A 26331-nucleotide genomic window follows, 5' to 3' on the forward strand; every position below is an offset into this window, starting at 1 on the left:
AATCCTTTATCTGATAGCTATCCCTCCATTTTTCCAGCTTCCCACTAGGATCCTTGTCATTGTCCAGGGTGTTGTGTGTATTGCATTCAGAGTTCCATCACCCCCATTACATGTGCCGTCCGGTAGTGCCAGGAATCTTCCCACACAAGAGCAACCAATCAGTCTTCTTCTTGACAGGAGGAGACATTCCTGAGGACTATTGCATAAGGGAAGACTTTGGGATTGGACTTGGGGCAATTCCCTAGTCCTACTCTTTCCTCAGTTGATACTCTGGGCAAGGGTCCATCTCTGGCCTGAACTGAGATCTTATCTCAGTTCTCAGCATCATCGGGATGTCAAGCAGCTTCTTCCTTCTGAAGGCACTTGTTGCTCTTGGGTCTCTGGCATCCTGGGTGACTGCAGGCAAGCATGGTGAGCTATCACTTGGGATCCCTGGCTAACAGTAACAGAAAGTGACTGGGGAAGAGTCATCTCCTGCCTTCTCTTAGAATGAGGGTCCTCATTTGTTGAGATGATCATCTCTGTAAGACAGGACTGATGAATAGATTCTCAGGACAGCCAGGGTAAGTCTTCTTGGTTTTCTTTATTCTCTTGGGATAAGGAGAGAGGACTTAGTAGAGTCCTGTAGTAGAGCTATTAGTAGAATAGCTCCAGTTATTTTGTAGTGCTCATTGAATGAGAACAGTCCTCCTTTCTGTATCTGCAGCGTGGCTGCTTCTTTAGTGGTGGGGGATGGGCGTTACCAGTTGTATGGTAGGAGGAGAAGGCAGTTGCAGTGATATTTTGATGTAGGAACGCTTGGAAATGTTGAGGTATATTTGACCTCTATTCCCCATTTCTTTTTTTTTTTTGGTACCAGGGATCAAACTCCGGACCTTATGCTTGTGAGGCGGGCGCCAGAACCACTGAGCTAAATCCCTGGCCCTATTCCCCATTTCTGAAGGCCTCATTGGTTACCCTAACCTCCCATGGTATCTTTTGCAGTGAAAGAAGGAGAATGTCCTCTTGATAAGAACCCATGCAAAGAGCTATGCCAAGGTGATGAATCATGCCCAGCTGGGCAGAAGTGCTGCAGCACAGGCTGTGGTTGGGTCTGCCGAGGAGACATTCCTGAGGGTACGTTGGCAGGAGGGCCAAAATCCCCTGGGTTCTCTGGCCTTGCTTCTGGGATGGATAGAACCAGAGGGGATCCTATCTCAGATTGGCTCTCAAAATCTAGCTTCTCTACATTTACTCTTCACTTTGGGGGTCTCTATTCAGCACCCTCCGTTCTTTGCCTTCTATCAGGAAGGAGTGTACCAGGATTACTGATGTATTTTACTTTGAACTCGGAGTTCCTGTGTGTCCAAAGGAGGGCAGAATTGTGGAGGAAAGCCTGTGATTAAAAGAATGGGCCCTAGGATCAGGCAGACCTTCTTAATCCTTAAACCTCAAACAACAGCTCTTTTTAAATCTTAAAAGTTTTTTTTTTTTTCTTTCATTCCTTTTCTTTCTTTTCCTTTTTTATGTGTTGCTGGGGATCAGATCAGGGCGTTTTGCATGCAAAGCACATGCTGTACACTCAACTATTCCCCAGCCAAATCTTAAGCTTTCAGCCCCACTTCCTCATCTGTAAAATAGGGTTGTAAATCTATAAACTGAGATGTTCCTGGCAAAAGGTACATATAAACGCTACGGTAAGTGTTCATTATTGCTATTGTTGTTGCTGTTGTTAAAGTCTCTCTGCTTTAGCACCAGGGATGAGAGGCTTAAATGAAACCTGGGGCTTCCTTCCTCTGACTGTCCCTTCTGCTGTGCCTTTGAGTGTCTCCAGGCACCGTAGTCTCCTATCTGTTGCTGTCTCTGTTTTTGTTACAGGGAGGAAAGGAGATTGTCCCAGGGTTGTCCAGAACAATCCTGTTTTAAAAGGTGCACCAATGATGAGACATGCCCAGGTGTAAAGAAGTGCTGCACATTTGGCTGTAAGAAGCGCTGTGTGGTCCCAGTCCCTAATCAGAAGCTGGGTGAGAAACTGCCTCCCAACCCCATGGTCTGATTGGTCTGCTTGTTTCTTTTTCAGATATGCACACATCTTGATGGTTTTACTTTACTTTGGGAAACAATAATCAAGTGCCTGCTATAGTCTGAGAACTTAAAAAAAAAAAAAAAAGAGTACCCAAACCATGATGATTTGTGGGATGTGGCCTAGTCAGGCAAAGGAGGATGCCAGAAGGGCAGTGTTGGTATATCTTTGTAGACAGATTTGAAAGCTACTGGGTGAGTCCCACCTTCATTGTCAGTTGTGATATCCTTTATTACAGTCCCAAGAATCTGCAAAGAAAGATCAAAATAGAATCTTGATGTCTGTGGAGGGCAGCACACATTTCCCCGCCACTGCTTCTTGTGTGCTCTGTACACACATGGGATGGCCATCTCCTGTTGGAAACAGATTCTGTTTTATTCTGGTTCTGGTAGAGAGGTATTTGAAGGAGATTCCTCTTCTTACAGGGTCTTCGTGATCTAACTCTCCATTTATGCACTCATGCCTTCAACAAATATGTTTTGAATATTTACTGTTTGCTAGGTTCACCGTGGGTTCTGGGTATATCGTGGTGAAGAAAATAGTCCCTGTCCCTACCTTTATGGAGCTTAAAGTCCAGTGAGGGAGAAAGAGGTTTAATAAATAAGCACATAAATAAATACATACATAATTTCAAATTGCAAGAGGGATAACAGGGAAATGAGACAGAATAATGAGGGGCTCACTTCAGATTAAGGGGTCAAGGAAAGCATGTCAGAGGTAGCAACATTTAAGCTGCAACCCAGAGGAGGAGTTGAGGTTAGCCAGGGGAAGGGTGTGAGGGATAATGCAAGAAGAGAGACACACGCAGAAGTCTTCAGGTGATGAGGAGTTTGCCGTTTTTGGGAATCAGAAAGAAAGCTAGAATAGAGGCAGAGAAGGGGAGTGATGCAGCTGAAGACGGGCATCTTTGACACTGGGGAGGTGGCAGTGGGGTTGGACACATGTGACACTGTTGAGAGAATTTTGAGTTCGAAGCTGTAGTTTCCTGCTGTATACCTTGCCTGCTTTGTAATTCCCCTGAGAGGCCCCTAAAAAGTTAGAAATTGATGGTGTATCTTCTCTGTCTAGCCCCTTCTTATTTTCCTATTGTTTTAGGATTTTCATGGCTTCTTTCACTTGGTTGTGCTTCTCAGTATATTTTATTATCATATTGCCTACCCCTACCACTTCCTACATAAAGAGGTTTACTTTTTTTGGGGGGGGGGTTACCAGGGATCGAAGTTGGGACCTTGCGCTTGCAAGGCAGGCGGTGGAACCACTGAGGTAAATCCCCGGTCCCCCACGAGGTTACTTTTTTTCTTTTTTGGTACCGGGGATTGAACTAAGAGGTTATTTTTATTGGAGTGATATTAGATATATAAATTAACTTAAAGGAGAACTGATATTGTAATGTTGAATCTTTATGTCTTCCTATTGTTCAAGTGTATTTGCTGTATTTTGGGATATTTTAGTTTTAAAATATTTCTCAGGGCTAGAGATGTAGCTCAGCGGTGCTGTGCCTTGCCTGGCAAAGTCCTGAGTTTGATTCCTGGTATCAGAAAAAAAATTTCTCAAGTTTATGTCTAGGCATTTTGTTTTCTAGTCTGCTGTCAGAAATGGGGTTTTCTATTATGTTTTCTGAAGAAACTAGAGCCATTCTCTCAACTGAGTGCATGTGGCAGTGTGTTATGTGGAAATGTATAGGTTTAGATTGTCTCAGACCTAAGTTCAAGTCTGCAGTTTATCAGTTACTGGCCAGCAGGTCCCTGGACAAGTCACTTCTGCTTCTCAGAGCCTCAGTTCCCCTCTCTGTAAGATAGACAACCTCATTACTTCCAGCCGGGTCTCCCCAGGAAGCAGGCCCCTTCTCTGTACCCACCGGGGTTGCTGTGCCTGGCTTTGGCAGCTATCTTGGGCAGCCTGCCCATAAGAGAAAAAGGGAGATTGTGTTCCTTGCCAGGACTCTTGAGACCCTGCTCTGGAACAAAAGCCTGGGAATCTTTCTCAGCCGGGTCCTTCACTGCCAGCTTGCAGGACCTGGTGAAGCCTCCAGTGTTTGTTCTCCTTGGAGTTCAACGCTTGGTATTTCCATCTTGGCAGACTGCCAGGAGCCAGCCACGTGGCAGTCATCCTCACTTGTTGCTACTCAGAGGCACTGGACCAGTTCTGTTTCAGTTTTCTATAAAACTTTTAATTGCTTGTCACTTCTCTCTTCATTTAAAAACTTGAAATAAACATTGAGATAAATGAGTCATGGTGAGTTGGACTGGTTGGGATGTGGCCTTCTATGGGTGTGCCTGTTCCTGAGTACTTGGCCAAGTTACCTGAAAGTCCTTCACTGCAAATCCAGGGGCTGAGTTTTGTCCTGTTTACCTGTTGACTCATTCTGTAGTTCTGGGAAAGGCCCATTCTCTCCTCTGGGTTTCATTATCTTCACAGGGATGTTGAAGGGCCATATATGAAATATGTTTTGCTTTCCATAACAGAATTAAAACTTTTTTTTAAATTTTTATATAACAGAATTTTAAATTTCCTCCCAGTACTGGGAATCAAACTCACAGGACTTTGTTCTTGACAGGCAGGTGTGGTGCCCTGAGCTACATCCCTGGCCCTCCATGACAGAAAATTAACTATGTAGGGGTTGGTTGTTGTTCTCACCTAACAAGAAATCTCGAAGGGCTGGTGTGGTGGGTCTGAAAAGGAAGCTATTTCTCTATTATTCCTCGACAATCTATAATTTTGTCCTTATTACTGTGCTTCCTAATTGAAAGAAGGCTGATCTGCCTTTCCTCTCTATATCTGCTGTTGGTCTGGAGGAAGTGGTGAAAGGGCAGTTTGTATCAGGCGCGCAAACATTTCCCCAGTTTATGTCATCATTTGTGGTCACTCCTAGTTGCAAGAGAATATGGAGGAACAAATCATTTTAGCTGGACTAATTGCCTCTCAGAACAAACATGGGGTTCTATTAATAAGTGTCTTACTTGCCTGTTGCTAGGTGATGTTTACGCAGACATTTATCAGTGTAAGAAACAAGGAAGAATGAATATAGGGTTGGCAGTTAGTATATTTTCCACAGGAGAGTAGAGCTGAACAGTGATTTTTCAAATTGTGAGTGCTAAAATCAGTTTAGTAGTATATGCCCAGCATTAGAAAAACTACGCTATTTGGGGCTGTGGAGTTTGCTCAGTGGCACTGCCTGCATCGCAAGCGCCAGGTCCTGAGTTTGATCCCTGGTACCAAAAAAAAAAAAAAGAAAAAAAATACGGTATGAAATATCAGGGTGCATTGCATATACCTGCTGCACATAAATATGTATGCATTATACATATGGGGCGCAATGAAAAATGCTTTTTATACTCAGTGACTCAGTGCTCTGATTCTGTGACAGGATTTGGTGGTGAATGTCCTGCGGACCCCCTTCCATGTGAGGAGCTGTGTGATGGGGGATGCATCCTGTCCCCAGGGGCATAAATGCTGCAGCCCTGGCTGTGGCCACACCTGCCGAGGAGACATTAAGGGAGGTAGGTGTCACCCTCCCTCCCCCACAGTACTGGGGAACCAGGGCACTTTACCACTGAGCTATTTCCCCAGTCCTTTTTATTTTTTATTTTAAGTTAGGATTTTGCTAAGTTCTTGCTAAGTTGCCCAGGCTGACCTTGAACTTATGCTCCTCCTGATGCAGCCTCCTGAGTAGCTGGGATCACAAGTGGGTGCCACTGTGCCTGGCTGATATGTTGGCTCTTTTGGGAAAAAAATCCTTAAGTGCTCCCTGAGTTCCAGAGTCAACTTGAGAGGAGGCTACCTTTTTTTGCCTTCTTTTTCCCTTCCTGGGAGGAGCCAGAGTTATCTTTCTTGTTCCCCAATCTTTTTTTTTTTTGGTACCAGGGATTGAACTCGGGTCCTTGCTCTTGCGCAGTAGGCGGCGAAACCACTGAGCTAAATCCCCGCCCCTGTCCCCCAATCTTTAATCCAAAACAACCCTTCCTTTTGGGCACAAGGAGCCCATGTTGCCCTGAAAAGAGCTAGGGAGAAGACAGTGTGCGGTGGAAGGAATAACCCCTATTAAAGACTGGCGGCATGGCTTCTGGTCTTGGTTCTGCTATAGATTTATTCTGTTACCTGGGGTAAACAAACGTCTCTTTTTGAATGCCAATTTCCTCATCTTGCAAATGAGAGTTGCCAAAGATCATGGTTTTCAGACCTAATTTTTAGCACAGAGCTTCCTTCCATCTCAAATGAAATTTTGGTTGGAAGCTAGATATCTATATTTGATGAAAAATAGATGAAGCTTTCCTGTTTCAATTTCTTTGTTGTTTCAGAATTTTAAAAAAATGTGTATCTCAGCACTACTTTCGTGCCAGGCACTGTGGAACTCCAATTTCAGAATCACTGGCCCAGATTCTTAGCCCCTTTAATATTCCCAGCAATGTTCAAAGTGTTGAGGATGGTCTCTTATCCTTAGAGAAGACAGATAATTAAATAAGGAATTACAGATGTTCCTTGACTTTTTTTTTTTTTTTTTGGTACCGAGGATTGAACTCAGGACCTTGTGCTTGCGAGGCAGGTGCCAGAACCACTGAGCTAAATCCCCGGCCCATCCTTGACTTCTTTTTTTTTTGCTACGGGAATTGAACTCAGTAACCTTGTACTTGCAGGGGAGGTGGTGGAACCACTGAGCTAAATCCCCGGCCCATTCCTTGACCTCTGATGGGGTCAGTCCTGATAAACAGTTTGTCAGGTGAAACTCTTGTAAGTTGAAAGTGCATTTGGTGCACCCAACCTACCAAGCAGTCTAGCTTAGCTATACACATAGCACACTGTAGAGCATCGTTTATGTACACTGTGATCATGTGACTGGGAGCTGTGTCCTGCTATCCTACCTACCATTGCAAGAGAGTATTGTACTGCATATCACTAGTTTGGGAAAATATCAAAATTCTAGGGGCAGGGATTTAGCTCAGTGGTTCTGCTGCCTGCCTTGCAAGCACAAGGTCCAAGTTCGATCCCTGGTACCAAAAAAAAAAGATCAAAATTGGAAGTATGATTTTTATTGAAAATGTATCACTTTAGTACCATTCTAAAATTGAAAAATTGGAATTTGAATCATTCATAAGCCAGGGACCTCCTGTATAATAATGTTTGATGAGAGGAGGAACATACAGGGTACTACAGGTGCACATAGCAGGGGCACCAAATCTTGTCCAGGGTGTGGACAAGGACATGACACTACAAAGCCCAAGCACAGGAGAGAGTTGGACCTTGCCTTTGTGTGCTCCACTTCATCCTCCCCCTAACCTATATGTCTGTCACCCATGAGTTACCTTTAGGGAACTCCCTCTAGGACACCATTTGAAAACTCTTATTAGCTCAGAGGTCTTTGAGTGCCTGTAGATTCCCAGATCCTCCAGCTGAATAGTTTTCTAGCCAAATTGGTTAAGATCTACTTAGAGGCCTGCGTTTGATTCACCAGGAGCCTCCATGTCTGTTTTAGATGGGACCTTGGGGACAGTGAAGCCAATGTTCTCTCTTTATCTGTGCCTCCCCCCCCCCACAGGACGGGGTGGTACCTGTCCAGATGTTCTGGTTGGCCTGTGTATTGTTGGTTGCATGATGGATGAAAACTGTCAAGCTGGGGAAAAGTGCTGCAAGTCAGGCTGTGGACATTTCTGTGTCCCACAAATCCTGCTTCCCAAACAGACCACAAACTCCAACTGGACAATCACTTCTGATTCTGAAATAGGTGAGTACAGTCCCTTGCTGTTATCAACCAATGAAGGTAACAGACCTAACTGCTGTATGCCAAGACTGGTTTAGATATCGGGAAGGGAACTTTTGGAGGCCAAGAAGAGTGTAGTTGGAGAGAAAGAGTCTGTGTCGTAGACCAGAACCCTCATATGGAAAGTATTAGCTTATAGGTGTTGGGTTGGTGTGGTCCCGGGACAGGTCTCTCTGGGATAGGTGGGATTTGATCTAGGTCCCTAAAGGCTAGGCAGATGTGACAAAGTGGTACTAGCACAGAGAAAATGCCAGAGAGGCAACATGATTGTTAGCAACATTTGGGCAGTGGGGGCTAGAGGGAGGGTGACTTCTGAACCACAAGGGTTGTTTAGGGAGCAGGCAGCCAAAACATGCCAAGGCTCTTCTGTGTGGAGGGGAAAAGATGTTGGGTAGCTGGAGTCAGGAGGGCACAGTTGTGATTTGATATTTTTTCTACTTGCAGAAACCCCAGTGCCCTAGTTGCTTGACTTGTCCAGAGATCTTTAGTGACTCCAGGAGGCTTGTCGTGGCAACCAGGAGAGGATGATGCCTTGGGGCTTGTAACAGTCCCTGCTGTAGCCTGGAGCATAGGAGATAGCTATGCTGTGGATGTTGGTGCTCCCTTCTCTCCTCCAATAAAGCCTGGTGCTGACCCTTGTGTCTGTGCTGTCTGGGGCTCAGATGAGATGGGGATCTGAGGTTCCGAGTGTGGCTGTGCAGCAGTGAGAACTACTGACAGAGGATGGGTGACCACGCTTTCTGAGAACACTGAAATGGGTGATGGTTGGGTGTGGTGAGGGGCGAGAAGGGTGGAAGCTAGACGTGGGATCACCAGTCATAGAGGTCTCTCACCAGCCCAGGGTGCGAGAGGGGGTTTCTCTTTTCAGAACTGCTGACTTTATTTCTCTTTTTGGAGGAGATGGGTTGGGGGTGAACATGGGTGGGTGGCTAGTTTATTGCAGCTGTTGGAATGTTCCCTCCGTGTGCCTCCTTCCTTGAAGGCCAGCCCTTGATTCCAAGACAAGCAGTTTATCCCCTCCAGGAGCTTTACCATACTAGAGGATGTCCCTATGTTCTTGGGAACAAGGTAATTTTGAAAAATTATCTTTTATGGGCTGGGGATTTAGCTCAGTGGTTTCACCACCTGCTGCGCAAGCGCAAGGACCCGAGTTCAATCCCCGGTACCCCCCCCCCCCCATTGTCTTTTATAGACCCAAAATGGGTCATAGTCTATAAACTGGAGATCTTTTATGACCTCATATTATATTCTTTAAAAATTTTCTATTTTTCTTTTTTTTTTTTTGCCAATTAACAAAAATATTATCTCACCAAACATGTTACAAGATTCGCTTCTTTTCTTTATCTTTCTTTGAAGGGGCAGTACTGAGCCTTGAATCCAGGGCATTGTACTGAGCTATATCCCCAGCCCTTTTAATTTTTTTATTTTGAGACAGGGTCTCACTAAGTTGCTGGACTGGCTTTGAACTCAGAATCTTCCTGCCTCAGGCCCCTATCTAGCTGGAATTACAAGTGTGTGCCACTGTACCTGGTCTCAAGATTCAGTTTTGGTTTTTTTTTGAGACAGGATTTTGCTATGTAGTTCAGGCTGGACTTGAACTCATTATGTAGCCCAAGATGGCCTTGAACTACAATTCTGCCTCAGCCTCCCAAGTGCTGAGATTGTAGGTATTTGCCACAACTCTTGGCTAAGATTCAGGTTTTGCTGTTTCTTTTTGGTATGAGTTATAGTCAAGCATGTTTCCATGGTACATTTTAACTGTGGATGGAAATTATATGTGATTTCTGGTTTTCTTTACCTCCTTATATATATTAAAGCAGGATGGATTATTTCCAAGATGGTTAAACATACTCAAGATTGACCAAATTATCACATATTATTTTAATAGAACTCTATGAAATGGCTAATTTACTTAAATGGCCATTTTTATTAGACATTAATATCTTTATACATATATATCTTGGGTTATTTTTATAGGGAAATCTGGATAAATTCTTAGTACAATTCCTGGTTCTTTTTTCTTTTTTTTGGTACAGGGGATCGAATTCGGGACCTTGCGCTTGCAAGGTAGGCGGTGGCACTGCTGAGCTAAATCCCCAGCCCTGAATTCTATTTTCTTAAATGCAGCTGCCCACAAGCCCTCAATAAATATTTGTTGAGTAAATGAAAAAAATAAATGTAAATTCTTAGTGTATCAATTAAGAATTCTTTGGGTTGCGCATAATAGGAAGTCCAACTAACAGTGCAGGCAACAAAGAGATTTGATTTTCTCATTGGCGTGCAGAGAGAAGCAGTGAGAGGCTGGATTAGCATTTCCACTGTGACACTAGTGATTACTCACTCCTTTTTCCACCAGCCTTGCAGTGTTGGCTTTTGTCCTTGTGTGGTTACCTCATGGGTGCAGGAAGGTTGCTACAGCTCTAAATATCACAGCAGGGAGAAGCTGCATGTAGAGGGTAGTGGCAAAAAGACCTTCACCCCAAATGGTACTCCCTTTGTAAGGACTTCTTCCTCAGAAGTTGCCACAGGGAGGCTGGGAAAGCAAATATCAGGAGAGGGAATGGGAAAACATGACTGTTGTAGATTAATCATGCTTCATCCCTGGGGCTGGGGAGGGGCCTGCCTGGACCTAAAAGCTGTGATTCTAATTGCAAAGAAGAAAGAATGCTTTGTGAGCAGTGGATCATGAATTGTAGGTGCTGTTCTGGCTCAATGGCATGTGCATTTAAAATTTGGATTGAAATTGCTAAGTATAGCAGGAAAAGAATAGATGCTGGCACTCACCTTGAATATTGCAAAAATGCTTTGGTAATGACTGGCTTTAATGGAAAGAAATGGAGGTGAACTTTTCTTTTTTTTTTGTACCGGGTATCAAACTCGGGTCCTTGCGCTTGCGCAGCAGGTGGCGAAACCATTGAGCTAAATCCCCAGCCCTATGGTGAACTTTAAAACAGTAACAAAAACGTATTTTCTGTCACTGCTGTGTACTTGCTGCCTTTTCCTTCCTGTTTTCGTATGGGCCTAAGAAATTCTAGTTTTTACTGGGTTTAGAACATTGGTTTCTTTGAGTAGACACACGTTAGTGCTGCCTGATCCAAAAATGAGTGGCCAGCGTACTCTTTGCAGTGGCCTTCCCAGGACATCTGTGGCTGCAGGCAAAAGGGAAGGGCTGGTGTCAGTGTAATGGGTGCTGACCATTTTGTCAGATCCCTATTCCTTTATCATTTTATTATTTATTAAAAAGTCAAAATAACATATGCACACAATTTTTCTTTTTGACATGGGGTCTATGTTTTGCCCAGGCTGTCCTCAAACTCCTGGGCAACTGGTCCTACTAACTCTCTGAGAGCTGGGATTGTAGTTGCCTGGCTTTATGCACATAATTTAAGAAAATCATCAGGGTCGATCTTTGATGAAAATAACTGACCCATTGCCGATCTGTCCTCTTCTGGGATGGCTTGAGGATAGGTAGCAATGGGGGTGGGTAGTGATTGCTGAAGTTTTCCCCACTCCTAGGCCTTTCTGAGCAGTTTTCCCAATGTTTTACCCTAAACCACTGAAGCCTTCAGGAACTTTCCTTCCACAGGGTTTAAATCTATTTCAGCCTCAGTTCTGGGAAATAGGGCTCAGAGAGCCCCGATTCTACCCTCAACCATTATCCCTAGCTTTGACCAGATTGAAAAGCCACCCCCAACCTTTCCATCTTTAGCTTCCTCTTAGTGGACAGGAATTTCTGGGCCTCTGATACTTGCCATTCCTTAAGCTGGATTGACCGAGACCTTTGACCAGAGTCAGGGAGTCTTGCTGTCCCTGCCTGCTCTACTCATTTCCTTGCTCTGTGTTTGTGGAAGTGTCTGATTGCTCTGTGCCGTGAGCCTTGGCAATATCATGGCACCTGCACCTCTTACCTGGTTGGGCTCTTACTGCTACCTCAGGGGTTGGGCATTATGTTGTTGTTAACTGGGATCTGTGGAGAGGAGGGTGGGAAATTGCTCTTGTGTGGAGAGATTTCTTTCCACTGTAGTTAAGCCCTCTTATCAAGGAGATAGATGCATAAAAGGATAGCTTAATGTTTGTATTCACAAATACAAGAATGATGAAACCCCCACACAGAGTGGGAATTCTTTGCTGGGTGCTTTAATCTCAGAGCCACCAGAGGGCAGCAGAAGTCTAAGTCATAGACCATTAATGATATTCTAGAAGGTTAGGTAAAGGAAATGCTTGCTTTCTGTTTGAGTTTCTGGATCCCTACTGAATTACACTTAATAAATTAAGACCTAGCATTATGCTTTCCCTTTTCATAGTATGTAGCATGTATATGCATTTTCAGCAATATTTTTCTTGGGAACATTATTTATTATGCTGTATTAGTGGTTTTTTTTTTTTTTTTTTTTTGTACTGGGGATTGAACTCAGGACCCTGTGCTTGCAAGGCAGGCGCGGTGTCACTGAGCTAAATCCCTGCCACTTTAGTGTTTTGTTTTTCCATTAAGTTTATTGATACATTTTAGGTATAAAATACAGTTAGATTCATCACTGGGATCTTGTACATGATGTATCTTGGTTCTTATTTTTTCCCCCTTCCCCTGCCCTCCCTTCACCCCCTCTACCCTTCCCTATTTGTAAAGACTTTGTTTCAGTTTTTTTCCTTTTCTCATATTTTTTCTTTTCCCTTTTTTCCCTTCCCCTACCCCTCCCACTTCCCCAGCTCCTTTAGACCTGAGTGTGACTCCTTCATGGTGGGACAGAGTTGGAGAATGATCCCAGTGCAGCACCTGCCATATTGCCAGAGAATGTTTAATCAGGCATTGCTTTGGGAAGGGGTTGATTTGGATTGATCTGAAAAACAAGTACACTACACCTTCCCTCCAGGATTTTGAGACACTACCACAGTGATAGGGTAAGAAACAGCCACAGGAGATAGATGCAGAGAGGTTGGTGAGGGCTAGACAAAGATCTGAGTAGTTCAAGCTCAGGCCAGAAAGGACATGCTGAGAGGCCAGGCCCAGTGGGTGTGGCTTTCAGGAATGGCTGGATCTGAAGGTAATGGTATTGAGTCCAGTGGTCTGCTTGAGCTCCTGCGCCTCTGCTCCATCCAGTGGAGACCAGAGGAATAACTGCTTTCCTGTTTACTAGCATGAAGAGGAGCACACCTCAGCTTGGATAGCTGCTACTGTCTGGGGTTGCCAATGGAGATGTGTCTCAGCGATGAGAAAAAGTGACTAAAACAGGACACGAAAAATGGAGCTAACAGATCCTAGATCAGTGATGGTGAAACTTTTAGAGACCAAGTGCCCAAACTGCAGCCCTAAACCTACTTATTTATCACAATGTGGCAACACTGTAATTAAACCTGCATACTGAAGTTTTTAGTTTAGACAAAACAACTCATACATTAGCATCTTTTGTCCTAAAAAACCCCACAATGACACGTGTCATAGGTTCACCACCACTGTCCTAGATGATGCAAAAGAGACTAAGATTAATTGAATTTACTAAACAATCAGAAGACAGCACAAATGACATAATAAACCTCTTACCAGAAACAATAGCAGAAAAATTCCCAAATGTGGCAAAAGAATTTAACATACAGTTAAGTGAGGCATATAGAACCCTAAGTAGCCAGGATTAGAAAACAACCTCTCCACAGCACATCATAGGCAAAATTCTAGAAGTCCAACACAAAAACAGCTTAAAAGTGGTTAGAGAAAAATAGTGAATCACTTTATAAAGGAAAACCCATTAGGATTACAGCAGAATTTTCAACACCTACCTTGAAGGTCAGGAGAACTTGGAGTGAAGTGTTTCAAGCCCTAAAACAGAATAACTTCCAACCTGGACTGATATATCCTGCAAAGCTATCTTTCAAAATTTTGTAAATGCCAAATAGTTTCTGTGGTGTGAGAAACTGAAAGTGTAAATAAGGATCAAAATGTATAATAATAATGTGAAATAGGAAGAAAAAGTCCAAAGAGGAAGGGGAAGTGGGAGGGGTAGGGGAAAGGAAAGAAGGGAAAGAAATAAATATGAGAAAAGGAAAAATGGAAACAAAGTCTTTGTAAATAGGGAGGGGTGGAGGGATTGAAGGTGGAGGGCAGGGGAATGGGGAAAAAATAAGAACCAAGATACATCATGAAAAGGTACAAATTCCCAATGATGAATGTCATCATATCGCATACCTAAAATGTACCAATAAACTTAATGAATAAAAACATTTATAGAGAAATAAGTTATTTCCATGATAAAGAGCACCTAAAGAAATTCATAAACACCAAACCAGCATTTCAAAAATTTCTCAAGGATATCCCAAAAAGAGACAATGAGTTCAACAATGCCAAAAAATATGAGAAAAGAAAAAAAGAATGGAAACAAAGTCTTTTTAAAGAGAGAGGGTTGGAGGGGTTGAAAGCAGGGCAGGGGAATGGGGAAAAAATAAAAACCAAGATATATCATGTAAAAAAAGGTACAAGTTCCCAGTGATAAATGTAACTGTACTGTATACCTAAAATGTACCAATAAACTTAATGAAAAAAAAGTGTCTATGAAATAAAAGATAAAATTCAGATTAAAAAAAGCCCAACAAAATGAATACACTAGGTAGGATGAGCAATTAAGTAGAAGAGAAAGAAAAGGAATCAACGACAGAAAAACAATTCAATGACTGGCATAAGTCAGTACCTTTCAATAATAATACTCAGTATGAATGGTCGTAATTTCCCAAAGGACACAGACTGACATAAGGAATCAAGAAACAAAATCCAATGGTATGTGGTATACAAGAAAGACATTTAATGCAAAAAGAAATTCACAGACTAAAAATCAATGGATGGAAAACAATATTCCACACAACAGGAACCCAAACCAAGTGGGAGTAGTAGTAGTTGTCTATTTTTAGACAAAATGGGCATCAAGTCAAAACTGATCAGAAGAGGTGAAGAAGGGCTCCCTATATTGGTTAAGGGAAAAATTATAAACACTGAACAATGGCACATCCAGCTTCATAAAAGAAACACCACTAGACATACAAGATCGGATAAATATCAACACAATTATATTGGGGGACTTCAATACCCCACTATAAAAAATAGATCAACTAGACAAAAAATCAACAAAGGAATATCAGAGTTGAGCCAAAACTTTGAACGAATGGACCTGATAGACATCTACAGAGTGTTCCACCCAACAGTGATGGAATGCACATTCTTTTTAGTAGCACATGGGACTTTCTTCAAAACAGACATATAATAGCCAGTAAAGAAAGCATGCTTAAGTGAGTGCAAAAGAATTAAAATCATACCATGCATATTATCAGATCACAGTGGAGTGAAACTAGAACTCAGTTGCAAAAGAAATCACAGAAATTATGGAAACACATGAAAACCAAACAGTACACTCTTGAATAGTCAGTGATTTACAGAAGACATCCAGGAAAAAATTAGGCAGTTCCTAGAACTAAATGGTAATGTCAGTATAGCATACCAGGATGTAGGGAACACATTGAAATCTGTCCTAAGAGGGAGATTTATAGCTGTGAATGCCTATGTGAGAAAAACAGAGTGAGACAAAGTAAATACCCTAATGATGCACCTCAAGGTCCTGAAAAACAAGAACAACCCAAATCCAAAGCTAGTGCAAGGAAGGAAATTATCAAGATCAGAGGAAATATCAATAAAATGAAGACTAAAACATACAAAGAATCAGGCCTGGTTTTTCAAAGGAATCTACAAATAGATAAACCTTTAGCCAATCTTACCAAACAAGTAAGAAAAAAAAGGATGGCAATTAGAAATTAAAAAGGCGAAATCACAACAGATACTGCCAATATCCAGAAAATTACTAGCAACTGCTTTGCCAACTTGTACTCCAATAAATTGGAGAATTCAGAAGAAATGGATAGGCCAGGGATTTAGCTTAGTGGTACCACCACCTGCCTCACAAGCACCAGGTCCTGAGTTCGATCCCCGGTACCAAAAAAAAAAAAAAAGACACATCTCCAGAAGAAATGGATAGATCCCTAGATACAGATGAATTACCAAAACTGAATCAAGAAGGCATAAAAACCCTGAATAATCCAATGAAATTGAAAAAACAATATCAAACCTACCAAGTAAGAAAAACCTAGGTCCTATTGGATTCACTGCTTAATTATATAAGAACTTCAGGGAAGATCTAATGCTAATACTTTTCAAACTGTTCAATGAAATTGAAAGGTAAAGAGTACTCCCAAATTTATTCCTGGAAGCTAGTGTTACTGTAATTGTGAAATTCGTAAAGATCCAACAACAACAACAACAACAGCAACAAAAATTAGAACTACCCTCCTATCTCTTTAAATGAACATAGGCTCACAAATCTTCAATAAGATCCTAGCAAACAGAATTCAAGAAATCATCAAAAAGATCTAATCAGGACTAACTAGACTTAAACTCAAGTATTCAAGGATGAGTCAACATACACAAATCAATAAATGCAATGCATCACATGAACAGAAACAAGGACAAAAATCGCATGATCATCTCAATAAATGCAGAAAAAGTATTTGACAAAATCCAGCATCCATTCATGATAAAAAAACTCTGAAGAAAGAAGGAGTATAAGGACCTTATTTCAATTTAATAAAAGTAGTTTATGACAAACCTACTGCCAACACAATATGAAGTGGGAAAAATTGCAAGCTTTCCTCCTAAAATCAAGAACAAGATAAGGATGTCCACTATCAGTACTTCTGTTCAATACAGTCTTTGAAACATTAGCCAGAGTAATCAGGCAAAAGAAAGAAATAAAAGGGATATGTATAGGCAAGGAAGAAGGCAAATTACCATTATTTACAGATGCCATGATCCTCTATATAGAAGACCCAAAAAATTCTACCAAAAGATTCACAGAAAAATAACCCAAATCAACAATGTAGTGGGACACCAATCAACACAAAAAATCAATAGCATTCCTGTACACCAATAAATGAATTGACCGAGAAAGAAACTAGAAAAAAAGACTGTTCTCTATATAATTAATAAAAATATTTAGTAATTAACCTAACCAAGGAAGTGAAAGTACAATGAAAAGTATAGTACTCTGAAAAATAAGGTTGAAGAGGACATCAGAAAATGGAAAGATATCCTCTATTCTTGGATAGGCAGAACCAATTTAGTCAAAAGGGTCATACTTCCAAGAGTGATATACAACTTTAATGCAATCTCAATAACAAACCAACAGCATTTCTCACAGATCTATGGAAAATAATCCTAAAATTCATATGGAACCAGAGAGACCCAAAATAGCAAAAGCAATCCTGGATAACAAGAGCAAAGCAGAGGGATCACAACCCCAGACTTGAAGTTATATTACAGAGCTACAGTGATAAAAACATCAAGGTAGTGGCACACAGACTTGTAGATCCATGGAACAGAATAGAGGAAGCAGAAACAACCCTAGCCACATTCAGCTATTTGATCTTTGACAAAGGAGTCAAAAACATACACTGGAGGAAAAATAGCCTCATTAGTACATGATGTTGTAAAAATTGGCTATATATATGTGGAAGATTGACTCTGGACCCATATATGTACTAATCTAAAATCAAAATAGATCAAAGATCTCAATGTTAAAACAGAAACACTTAATTTGGTGGAAGTTAAGGTGGTAAAACTATTACAGATATAGGCACAGGCAAGGCCTTTCTGAACGGAGCCTAAATGGCACAAGAAATAGTACTAAGAATCAGCAAATGGGATCACATCAAATGCAAAAGCCTCTGTACAGCAAAGGAAACATCCAACAGAGCAAAGAGACAACTTAAAGAATGGGAAAACATTTTTTCCAGCTATTTCTCAGAGGACTAACATCAAGAATATATAAAAAACTCAAAAATAATTAGAACCTTCAAAATAAAAGACCCAATAAAAAAAGGTAACTGAAATAAATAGATACTTCTCAGAAGAAGTACAAATGGCCAATGAATACATGAAAACAGGTTCATCATTGGCCATTAGAGAAATACAAATAGAACAACACTGAGATTCCATCTTACCCCAGAAAGAATAGCTACCATCGGGCTAGGGATTTGGCTCAGTGGTTCTGGCACCTGCCTCGCGAGCCCAAGGTCCCAAGTTCGATCTGCAGTACCAAAAAAAAAAGAGAATAGGTACCATCAAAAAAAAAAAAAATTGCAAGCGCAAGGTCCTGAGTTCAATCCCCAGTACCAAAAAAAAAAAAAAAAAAAAAAAGAAATCATATAATAACAAATGCTGGCAAGGCCACAGGGAAAAAGGAACACTTATACATTATTGGTGGGAATGTAAACTAGTACAACTACTATGGAAATCAGTATAGAGATTCCTCTAAAACTAAAACTAGAAATTCCATTTCCTTCTACCTTTCCAAAAGACTTAAGGATGTCATATTACAGTTATATATGTATACCCATGTTTATAGTAGCACATTTTGTACTAGCTAAACCTTGGATACTGCCTCTATGCCCATAAACAAGTGAGTGATAAAGAAAATATGGTATATATACACAGTTGTGTACTATGCCATAAAGAAGGATAAACTTGAGTCATTTGTAGGAAAATGGATTCACCTTGAGACCATGATGTCACGCAAAATAAATTAGATGCAAAGCTTAAATGTCTCATAGTTTCTCTTATATTAGAAACTCAAAATACAAATAAAGAGCAAAACAAAAGCGATAATAGGAAGTAGGGAGATCTTTTCCAAGTGAGAAAGGAATCAAGAAATGAAGGATAGGAGGAGGGAGGTGAGGGAAAGGGGATGAAAAAAGAGAGTTGAGATCTGTAGGTACATGAACTAACTCTCCCAAACAAGTGTAACCCTTATGTAATGCAAACATGCACTAATAAAAAATAAAAAAGGAAAGACATACCATTCAGAACCTTTATTTTCCACCATTACCAGAGTCTCTGCAAATATATGGGCTATAAAGACCTTTGACTTTCTATAGCTACTCTTGAAGGTCAGAATGAAAATGCCTAGCCCCGCAGATCCCCCTTTCCTCCAGCAGAGTCGGGGTTCACTCTCATCCTGCTCCCCTTTTATGTACCCATCCAGACTCACCTGGTCTTACTGGGACATTGGATGTAGGTGGTCAGAGCAGGAGCCATGATGACCATGTAGGAGACAAGAAGGAGTCAATGTCAGTCTTTTTTTTTTTTTTTTTTTTTTCCAGTTCTAGGGATTGAACTCAGGACCTTGCACTTGCCAGGCAGATTCAGCAGCACTGAGCTAAATCCCTAGCCCAATGTCAGTCTTCTTAAAGTCCAACTACAGTCATTATGCAAACCTTGGATTTTCCTCCTTTTTTCCTGGAGTCTCTGATACATGCCCATTGTAATTTGAATTAAGAGAAAAAGAAATAAGTAGAATGGGAATGGCCTAAGCATGGAAATGATGGCTTTTGCATCTTTGTATCAGTGAAAGGTGACACAGTGGTTCTATTCAATATACGTGTTGAATAGAATTGAAGCTCATGTGCACACACACAGGTCCAACACAAAAAAAATTTTTTGGGTATGCCTGAAATCAATCCAATAATCACAATCTCTACTCCTTTTGTACTAAAACATTGTTTTTTTTTTTTTTGGTACTGGGGATCAAGCTTGGGTCCTTGTGCTTTCGAGGCAGGCGGCGGAACCACGGAGCTAAATCCCCAGCCCCTTAAAACAGTGGTAAAAACTTAAGCTGACTGTGATTTCTGCCTTTCACCTTCTGCAATCCACAGAGGGACTTTAGTGTAATCAGATTCCCTGGAGCCCTGTGATTTGAGATAGAAGGTGTGCTTGATCCTGGTTATTGGCAGCAACACCACCCTGACTGCCTAGACCTCTTTCTTCATGTTTCCTCCTGGTTGGTCCATCTTAGTTTGCCTTACCTCCAAGATGTCCACTTTCACATAATTCTCTTCTGAGCTCATCAGGGAATATGCCACCTGAAAGTGTGTGGAGAAGCGTGGAAAAGATGAACAGCCAAAGAGAAAAGTAGACCCATTTAGGCTTCATGGTGTTGCTGACAGCAGATAGGAGAGTGCTGGACTGCTCTGGATCATCTTGGGAGTTGAGAACCTTCTCTTATGAGAAGTTGAACTCATACCTAATTTCATTTCCCCAGGGCCCTGTCACGGGCAGCATTCTGGTGCATCCATAACCAGCCAAGGGTGCAGAACAGCCAGTGCTTGGGTACCGAGCCATGTAGCTTGAAAGGCATGGTTGTTAGAGCCCTAAGGATGAACCTTGGCCTCCCTCTCTTCCCTAATCTAGAGATCATGACCATGTAGAGCTCAGGGCATCAGTATCTTTATAATGAGGAGGTGTAAAAAGACCTGCATATGTTCAATGGTCTCTGTTTTTTTTGTTTGCTTTGTTATACTTTAAATTATTATAGGCATATGTGAAAAATTTTTTCCATAGACAGCAAACACATACCCATTGCTTACAGGCAAATTTGGAATTGAAAAAGAATTTTGAGCATAATCCAAGAACACAGGAGGAATCTGAGCATCTGAGGCTAGCATGAATTTTTGACAATCATTGTTTACATATCTTTATCTGCAGATAGTAGTGTATTAAAAGTATTTTGCTGGAATAGAATTGTTTGGAATGTCTTCTCACGAGGCAGATTGCACTCCAATACAGTGTACATAACACTGTTTCATGATAAGGGAGAAGAAAAACTCCAGTGATTCCATGGAGGGGTATTAGGTAGGCTGGACATGTCCCTATGATGTCAGACTCCAGAACAAAGTTGTTAGAGATGAAAAAAGTAATATTTATACCTCTAGGAGTAATTAACATGCAATATAATGGCATGCTGAAGGCATATATCAAGAGAGGAATCTAAGACATTTATATAGATATCTTCTAAGTGATTAATATAGTTTTGAATCAAAAGACCTGGCAATACCTATTGCTATGAAAAGATATTTTCAAAGCTGAAATGCATGTAATATCATATAGATTAACTAATAAATGAACACTTGATGTAAATGTTTTTGTTCCAGATTTTTTTTTTGTACCGGGGATTGAACTTGGGACCTTGTGTTGAAAGGCAGGTGGCGGAACCACTGAGCTAAATTCTTGGCCTGATTTGATGTAAATTTTGATGAATCAGAAACTCTAACTTTGAACTGTCATTGAGCAAAATGTTGTATCCCCCTCCCAAAAAGCCTGAAGTCCAATCTACTGATCAGTAAACCTCTATTATGACTTTTTTTTTTGGTATTGGGGATTGAATTTAGGACCTTGTGCTTGCCAGGTGTCGTGCTGTTGAGCTACATCCCAGGCCCACTCTATTATGGCATTTTTAATATTTTTTATGTAAGATATTTTTACAAAGATCTCAAAATTGGTCTGAGTTTTCTTACATATAAATTTCTGACGCTATACACCATTATTTTTATGGTGCTGGGGATTTAATTCATTGTCTCAGGTATGGAGGCAAAGGGTCTACCAGCTGAGTTACACCCCCAGCCTCCCTCCCTCCCTTCCTTCCTTTTCTTTTCTGTCTCTGTCTGTCTGTCTGTCTCTCTCTCTCTTCTCTCTGAGCTGAGGTCTCATTATGTTGCCCAGATTGGTCTCAAATTTCTGGACTGAAGCAAAACATCCTGCCTCAACCTCTTGAGTAGCTAGGACTACTGGTGTGTACCACTGCACCCAGCTTTATTTTTTCATATTGGTATAATATCTTTAATTTTACTTCTTGGCTTCCATAGCCTAAACATTTATCTGTTGTCCCTTTTAAGCAGAATGTTGCTGACGTCTTTGGATATTTGCTTTTGTACTCAGCATTATGTTATCCATGTTACTGTGTGTAGCTCTGATTGATTTATTTTCATTGCTACATCATTATTCTTTGGGTGAATACACAAAACTTTCTTCATTCATACTCTTATGGATGGAAATTTCTCTTTTGTCTTGATTGATTTGCCAATGGTTTATGTCTTTTGTTAATCTTCTCCAAATATCAACTTTTAGTTTTGTTTATCTGCTGTATTTTGTTTTCTTTAAAAATTCTCATTGTAGCCAGGGAATTCAGCTCAGTGATTCCGCTGTCTGCCTGCCAAGCCCAAGGTCCTGAGTTCAATCCCCGGTACTGCAGGAAAAAAAAAAGTATAAAACTTCTCATTGTTGAGATTCCTCAGGTAGCACATCTAGTTACAGGGTCTGGGTGGCTTACAATGCCTCTGCTGTTGGTCTGAGCTGGGATATGTTGTGATTTAGAAGTGAGGGGTTGGACCTTGTCTGTAAGAGGGACAGGGTTGGTATGCAAAAGGCAATTACAGGTACTAGGACAGACATTTCTACTTCAGTTCAGGTTCAGTTGGGATGCCTGAGAAAGTTTGGAGTTTAAATGGTCAAACTGAGAGTCCTACAGCTGGGTAGATCTTGTCTCTGCTGAATCTGACAGTATTATATTTTGAAGGCTTAGAATTTAAGGTTTGGATGATCATTCTTTTGATAGCTGAAATGCAATTATTGGACTGAAGTTCAGGGTTCCTCTTCCAGAAGGACTGACAGTAACCAAGTCAAGTTTTAATGACTGCAGTCCTTAAAAATGTCTAAATAATTACTTATAAATAGGGACCAGATCAGAAGGTCAGTTAAACAAATTAGGGGTCATGGCTTGGGGGATGTGAATTAGAAAACCTGATGAAGAAAAGTTTGAGTTAAGGGACAGTCTGTGTAAGGGTGAAGTTCTCTGCTAGGGTTAATTTTAAGGTCAAAAGGGAGCATGGGTTTTGTACTTTGGTCCTTTAAGCAGCTCAGCTTGATAGGATAGGTGATACAAACAAAAGCAGATTTGGCTAGCTGCACCTGGAACGGTTTCAGTGTTATATGCATGTATAAGGAATGGCCCAGGATTGAGCGAGGACCTGCTGGATAGAACCCGCTGACATTCTCTGGATAAGGTAGAGGGGAGGGAAATTCAGAGAAGGAGGAGGGCGACACAAAGGCTCTTCATTTTAATGGTCATTTTTCAGGAAAGACAAAATTAGGGTCTGGAAAATAGTGCACAGAAGTTTCAAGGATTATGGTAATTTTACAGTGATCTGAAATCAGTCTGAGTTTTCTTACATCTTTACTGAAGATGGTACATCAAAGAAGCCTCACGAAGTCACATCCTTTCATGTTTCCCTGTTTAAGCAAAAGGTGGGGGGAGATCTATGCCATAGGTTTTGAAAAGTCTCCCTGGATTAATGTAGGTCACTTTTTCCTTATGGTAAGCCTAGAGGATGCCTTTTATTTCAATGTTCCTTCTATTCCATTGCTTTATCTCTCACTCTTTCATTCATTCATTCATTCATTTATTTATTTTTTGGTATCGGGGATCAAACTCGGGACCTTGCACTTTTGAGGCAGGCAGTGGAACCACTGAGCTAAATCCCCGGCCCTCTTTCATTCATTTAAAACTTAGTTATTGCTTACCATGTGCCAGGATCTGCAAAGATTCGTTAGAAATATAAAGTGAGCAGATCAATATTTATGTTGAGTTACTCCCGAGGCCATGCTGTCTTACTCTCCTGGAAACCAGCCCTACCTCAGCCCTGGAGGCTCCACTGACTTTATACTTCCAATGACTTGAAAAGAGTTAAGTCTAGGTTGGGAACTTCGTCGTATAAAACACTGTGTTGTTGTGGAGATTTTGAAGGTCTAGGAGTGCAACAATTTGTTTTGTGTGATCTTAACACATGTGAGATGATCATGACTGGAGTGACTGTCAGGTCTGGTTAAAAACTTTGCTCATTTAATATGAACTAGAGCTGATTAATTAGTTTTACTGGGCTTGGTTTCCTCAGTTGTCACATGAACAAACAATAAACATCTACTTAAGAGTGATTTAAAATTGTATCCATATACAATATGTTAATTACTTTGTTCAATGCCTGGCACATGGTAAGAGCTCAATAGATGGTGGCTACTATTTTCTCTCCGGATGTTTGATTTACTGACTGCAAAATGAGCAAATGATTCTGCGTTCCAACCCACCTGTTAAACTTTGTAATTAGAACAACCCGCTTCCTATTTCAAATCAGGGTTGATCCCTGACCATTTTCCTCTATCCTGGGATCTCAAAGTTTTTCCTTTTCATCCCCTGAAAGAATAAGGATAGGATTGGATTTCTTACTTTGATTTGTATTCTGGAATACAGGCCACTTCACATTCTATTTTAAGATTGAAGTTGTTAAGGTTGCCATTACAGCCACTGAAGAAAAAACCTTCGCAAAATTTGGAGGTTTTGTTGTAGAAAAATCTGAAGTGTATATCAAAGCAGCTTCCAATATCCATGTCCATAATACAGGGATCTGCATGAGAGGTTCCCATTGAATTAGGAGGAGATGATTAGGATGCAGTACAGGTTTATCCTTACATGCCTTTAAGAATTCCCCACTATAACTTGGAAAAATCCTCACATTCAGGGTTACTGAAAGATGTCTGACTTTCTCTTGGAGTTAGAGTCACTTGGCAAGGTTCTCTTGTGTGGTGTAATTCCTTACAACTCCAGATTGGGCAATGACTGTAGAAGTACTGAACTGTGAAAAAAGAGGTTCTACCTCTGGCTTGTGCAAAAAAATGAGGCTTCCTAGATTTCACACTTAACAGTATTAAAGTACATTATAGTCCTACATTTCCGTACTCCAATCTTCCTATTTTTTAAACTGCCCACTTAGAACATACACCGCAGAATACTTGCTCCCCAGTTTTCATAACCTAGTATACTATCTATACCTCAAAATTCAGTTAATTGTGCTTGCTGCTGCTGTTCTGAAAGGAGAATGGATACCAAAATGCCTAATCATGGGAGTGATACTCTTTCTCCTTCATATCCTGTCATCTTTTCCCTTCTTGCCTCTGCTTTTTGTTAAGTGTTGGGTAAATGTTAGTGGTTGAAATAGCTACAGTCATGACGATATTGGCAAGCCAGTGATGTTTGCCCTCCACCCCCAAAAAGCCAGGTTGGAATTTATTTTCTGGTAAAACTATGCATTTAGGTATATTTACATGACAATCTTATCCTATACTAACAAATACGCTCTGAAGTAGGTGCTTTTCTGATCTTCATTTCACACATCAGAAAAATGAGGCTAAAAGATGATAATTGGTTCAATGACTGGTCCAAGGCACACATCTGCTAAATGGCAGGGGCAGAATTTGAAATCTGACTCAATGTGCAGACTGTGCTACCTCCTCGTGCTTTGAGCCTACACACAGAATCTATAGATGACTCATTGCCTTTCATATTTGCATTGGAAGCTCTCCCAGACACCATGTGTTGAAGTGTTCTGTATATTCCCAGAGCCCACATGTTGAAAATGCCTCAATTTTTGCCGTCTGAAACCCTTTCTGTCTTATTCCAATACTTACTTTTTAAAGGTCTGACCGGAGCCAGGCGTGGTGGTACATACATGCTTGAAATCCTAACGCTCTGGGAGGCTGAGACAGGAGGATCACAAATTTGAGCCCAGCATGTACAAGGTATCAAGACCCTGTTTCAAAAATAAAAAATGGAAAATGGGCTGGGGGTGGAGGCAGTGAAAAGGCTCTGGGTTTAGTCCCTAGTACTAAAAAAAAAAAAAAAATCTAACCTCTTCTTAGTGTTTTAATCACAAAACCTATAATTAAAAATATTTCTAGCTTTTTGAATCTCCTTACAAAAGAGCTCTATATCTCTAAAAAATTATTTGTATCATATCTGCTTTTTTCCCTTTTCATCAAACATCCACAGTACTAGGCAGTGCCTTGAGTCAAAGGACTAAGGGTCTTTGGGAATTGCTACAGAAGAGGATGTTCCTGGCTCATCTAGAGGGCATAGTCTTTTCATCACCTTTTTACTCATTCAAAATTGATCTTTGGATCTGTTTTCTTCTTTTAACTACATACCTTTTAGTTCTCCGCAGATCCATTGCAAAAGTTTAGCAACACCACCCAATAACGGGGTAGTTTGTAAGCAGAAAATGAAGAGCCCTAGAAGAAATTCCAGCTTAGCAGGCTTCATAGTGCAGCACATAGCAGGTAGAAGAGTCTCGGTATCGACTGATGTTATATTTGGGTCTTAATACTTGAGAGGGCTGAGCCCACTAATCCTTGCCCTCGGGATTAAATATTACTAGGTGCTGAGTTGAACACTGAGTGCTTGGGTACCCAGCCATGAAAGTGAAGGTCTCAAACTGATTGGACCCTTGATAGTGAGTCCCATGCTCATGTAGAAACCATAGAAACTTAAGGATCAGAACTTCTGCATATGTTTAACCATGAAAGTTGAACCATCAGAGCAAGGGATTGAGAAAATGTTGCTTCCTTTTTATTTTTTGATCTTCTAAAGCAGAGAAAAAAAATGAACTTGGTGTACGAGAATGTAGTAAGTACAACAGTAATAGTAAAAGGGTTAGCCAATCACTAAAGTACTTCCTTCAACACACTACTTTAAATAATTTATATAGGCTCAATCATTTAATCATTACACAGAACTCATGACATATGTGGATTTATCATTATTGACAG

The 26331-nt window shown here is 40.9% G+C and overlaps 2 protein-coding genes across 2 annotated transcripts; one reads left to right on the forward strand and one right to left on the reverse strand.

Annotated features, from left to right (window-relative positions):
* Positions 1-304: 304 nt before the first annotated feature.
* On the forward strand, positions 305-8450 carry Wfdc3 (WAP four-disulfide core domain 3). The gene is given in 8 exon segments (XM_004858148.4): positions 305-411; positions 985-1116; positions 1858-1887; positions 1890-2003; positions 5430-5482; positions 5484-5562; positions 7596-7781; positions 8262-8450. Coding segments are annotated over 8 exon segments (690 nt in total). The 5' UTR covers positions 305-332; the 3' UTR covers positions 8279-8450.
* A 15502-nt stretch (positions 8451-23952) lies between these two features.
* On the reverse strand, positions 23953-25825 carry Spint4 (serine peptidase inhibitor, Kunitz type 4). The gene is made up of 2 exons (XM_021238951.2): positions 25711-25825; positions 23953-24134 (listed from the first exon to the last, which is right to left on the reverse strand). Exons 1-2 carry the CDS (start codon positions 25823-25825, stop codon positions 23953-23955), a joined length of 297 nt encoding a protein of 98 aa, XP_021094610.2.
* Between the last annotated feature and the right edge of the window lie 506 nt (positions 25826-26331).

The sequence above is a fragment of the Heterocephalus glaber genome, unplaced genomic scaffold, assembly GCF_053883595.1.
Source record: "Heterocephalus glaber isolate CG9 unplaced genomic scaffold, H.glaber_assembly_v1.0 deba00001673, whole genome shotgun sequence".
Taxonomy (NCBI): domain Eukaryota; kingdom Metazoa; phylum Chordata; class Mammalia; order Rodentia; family Bathyergidae; genus Heterocephalus; species Heterocephalus glaber.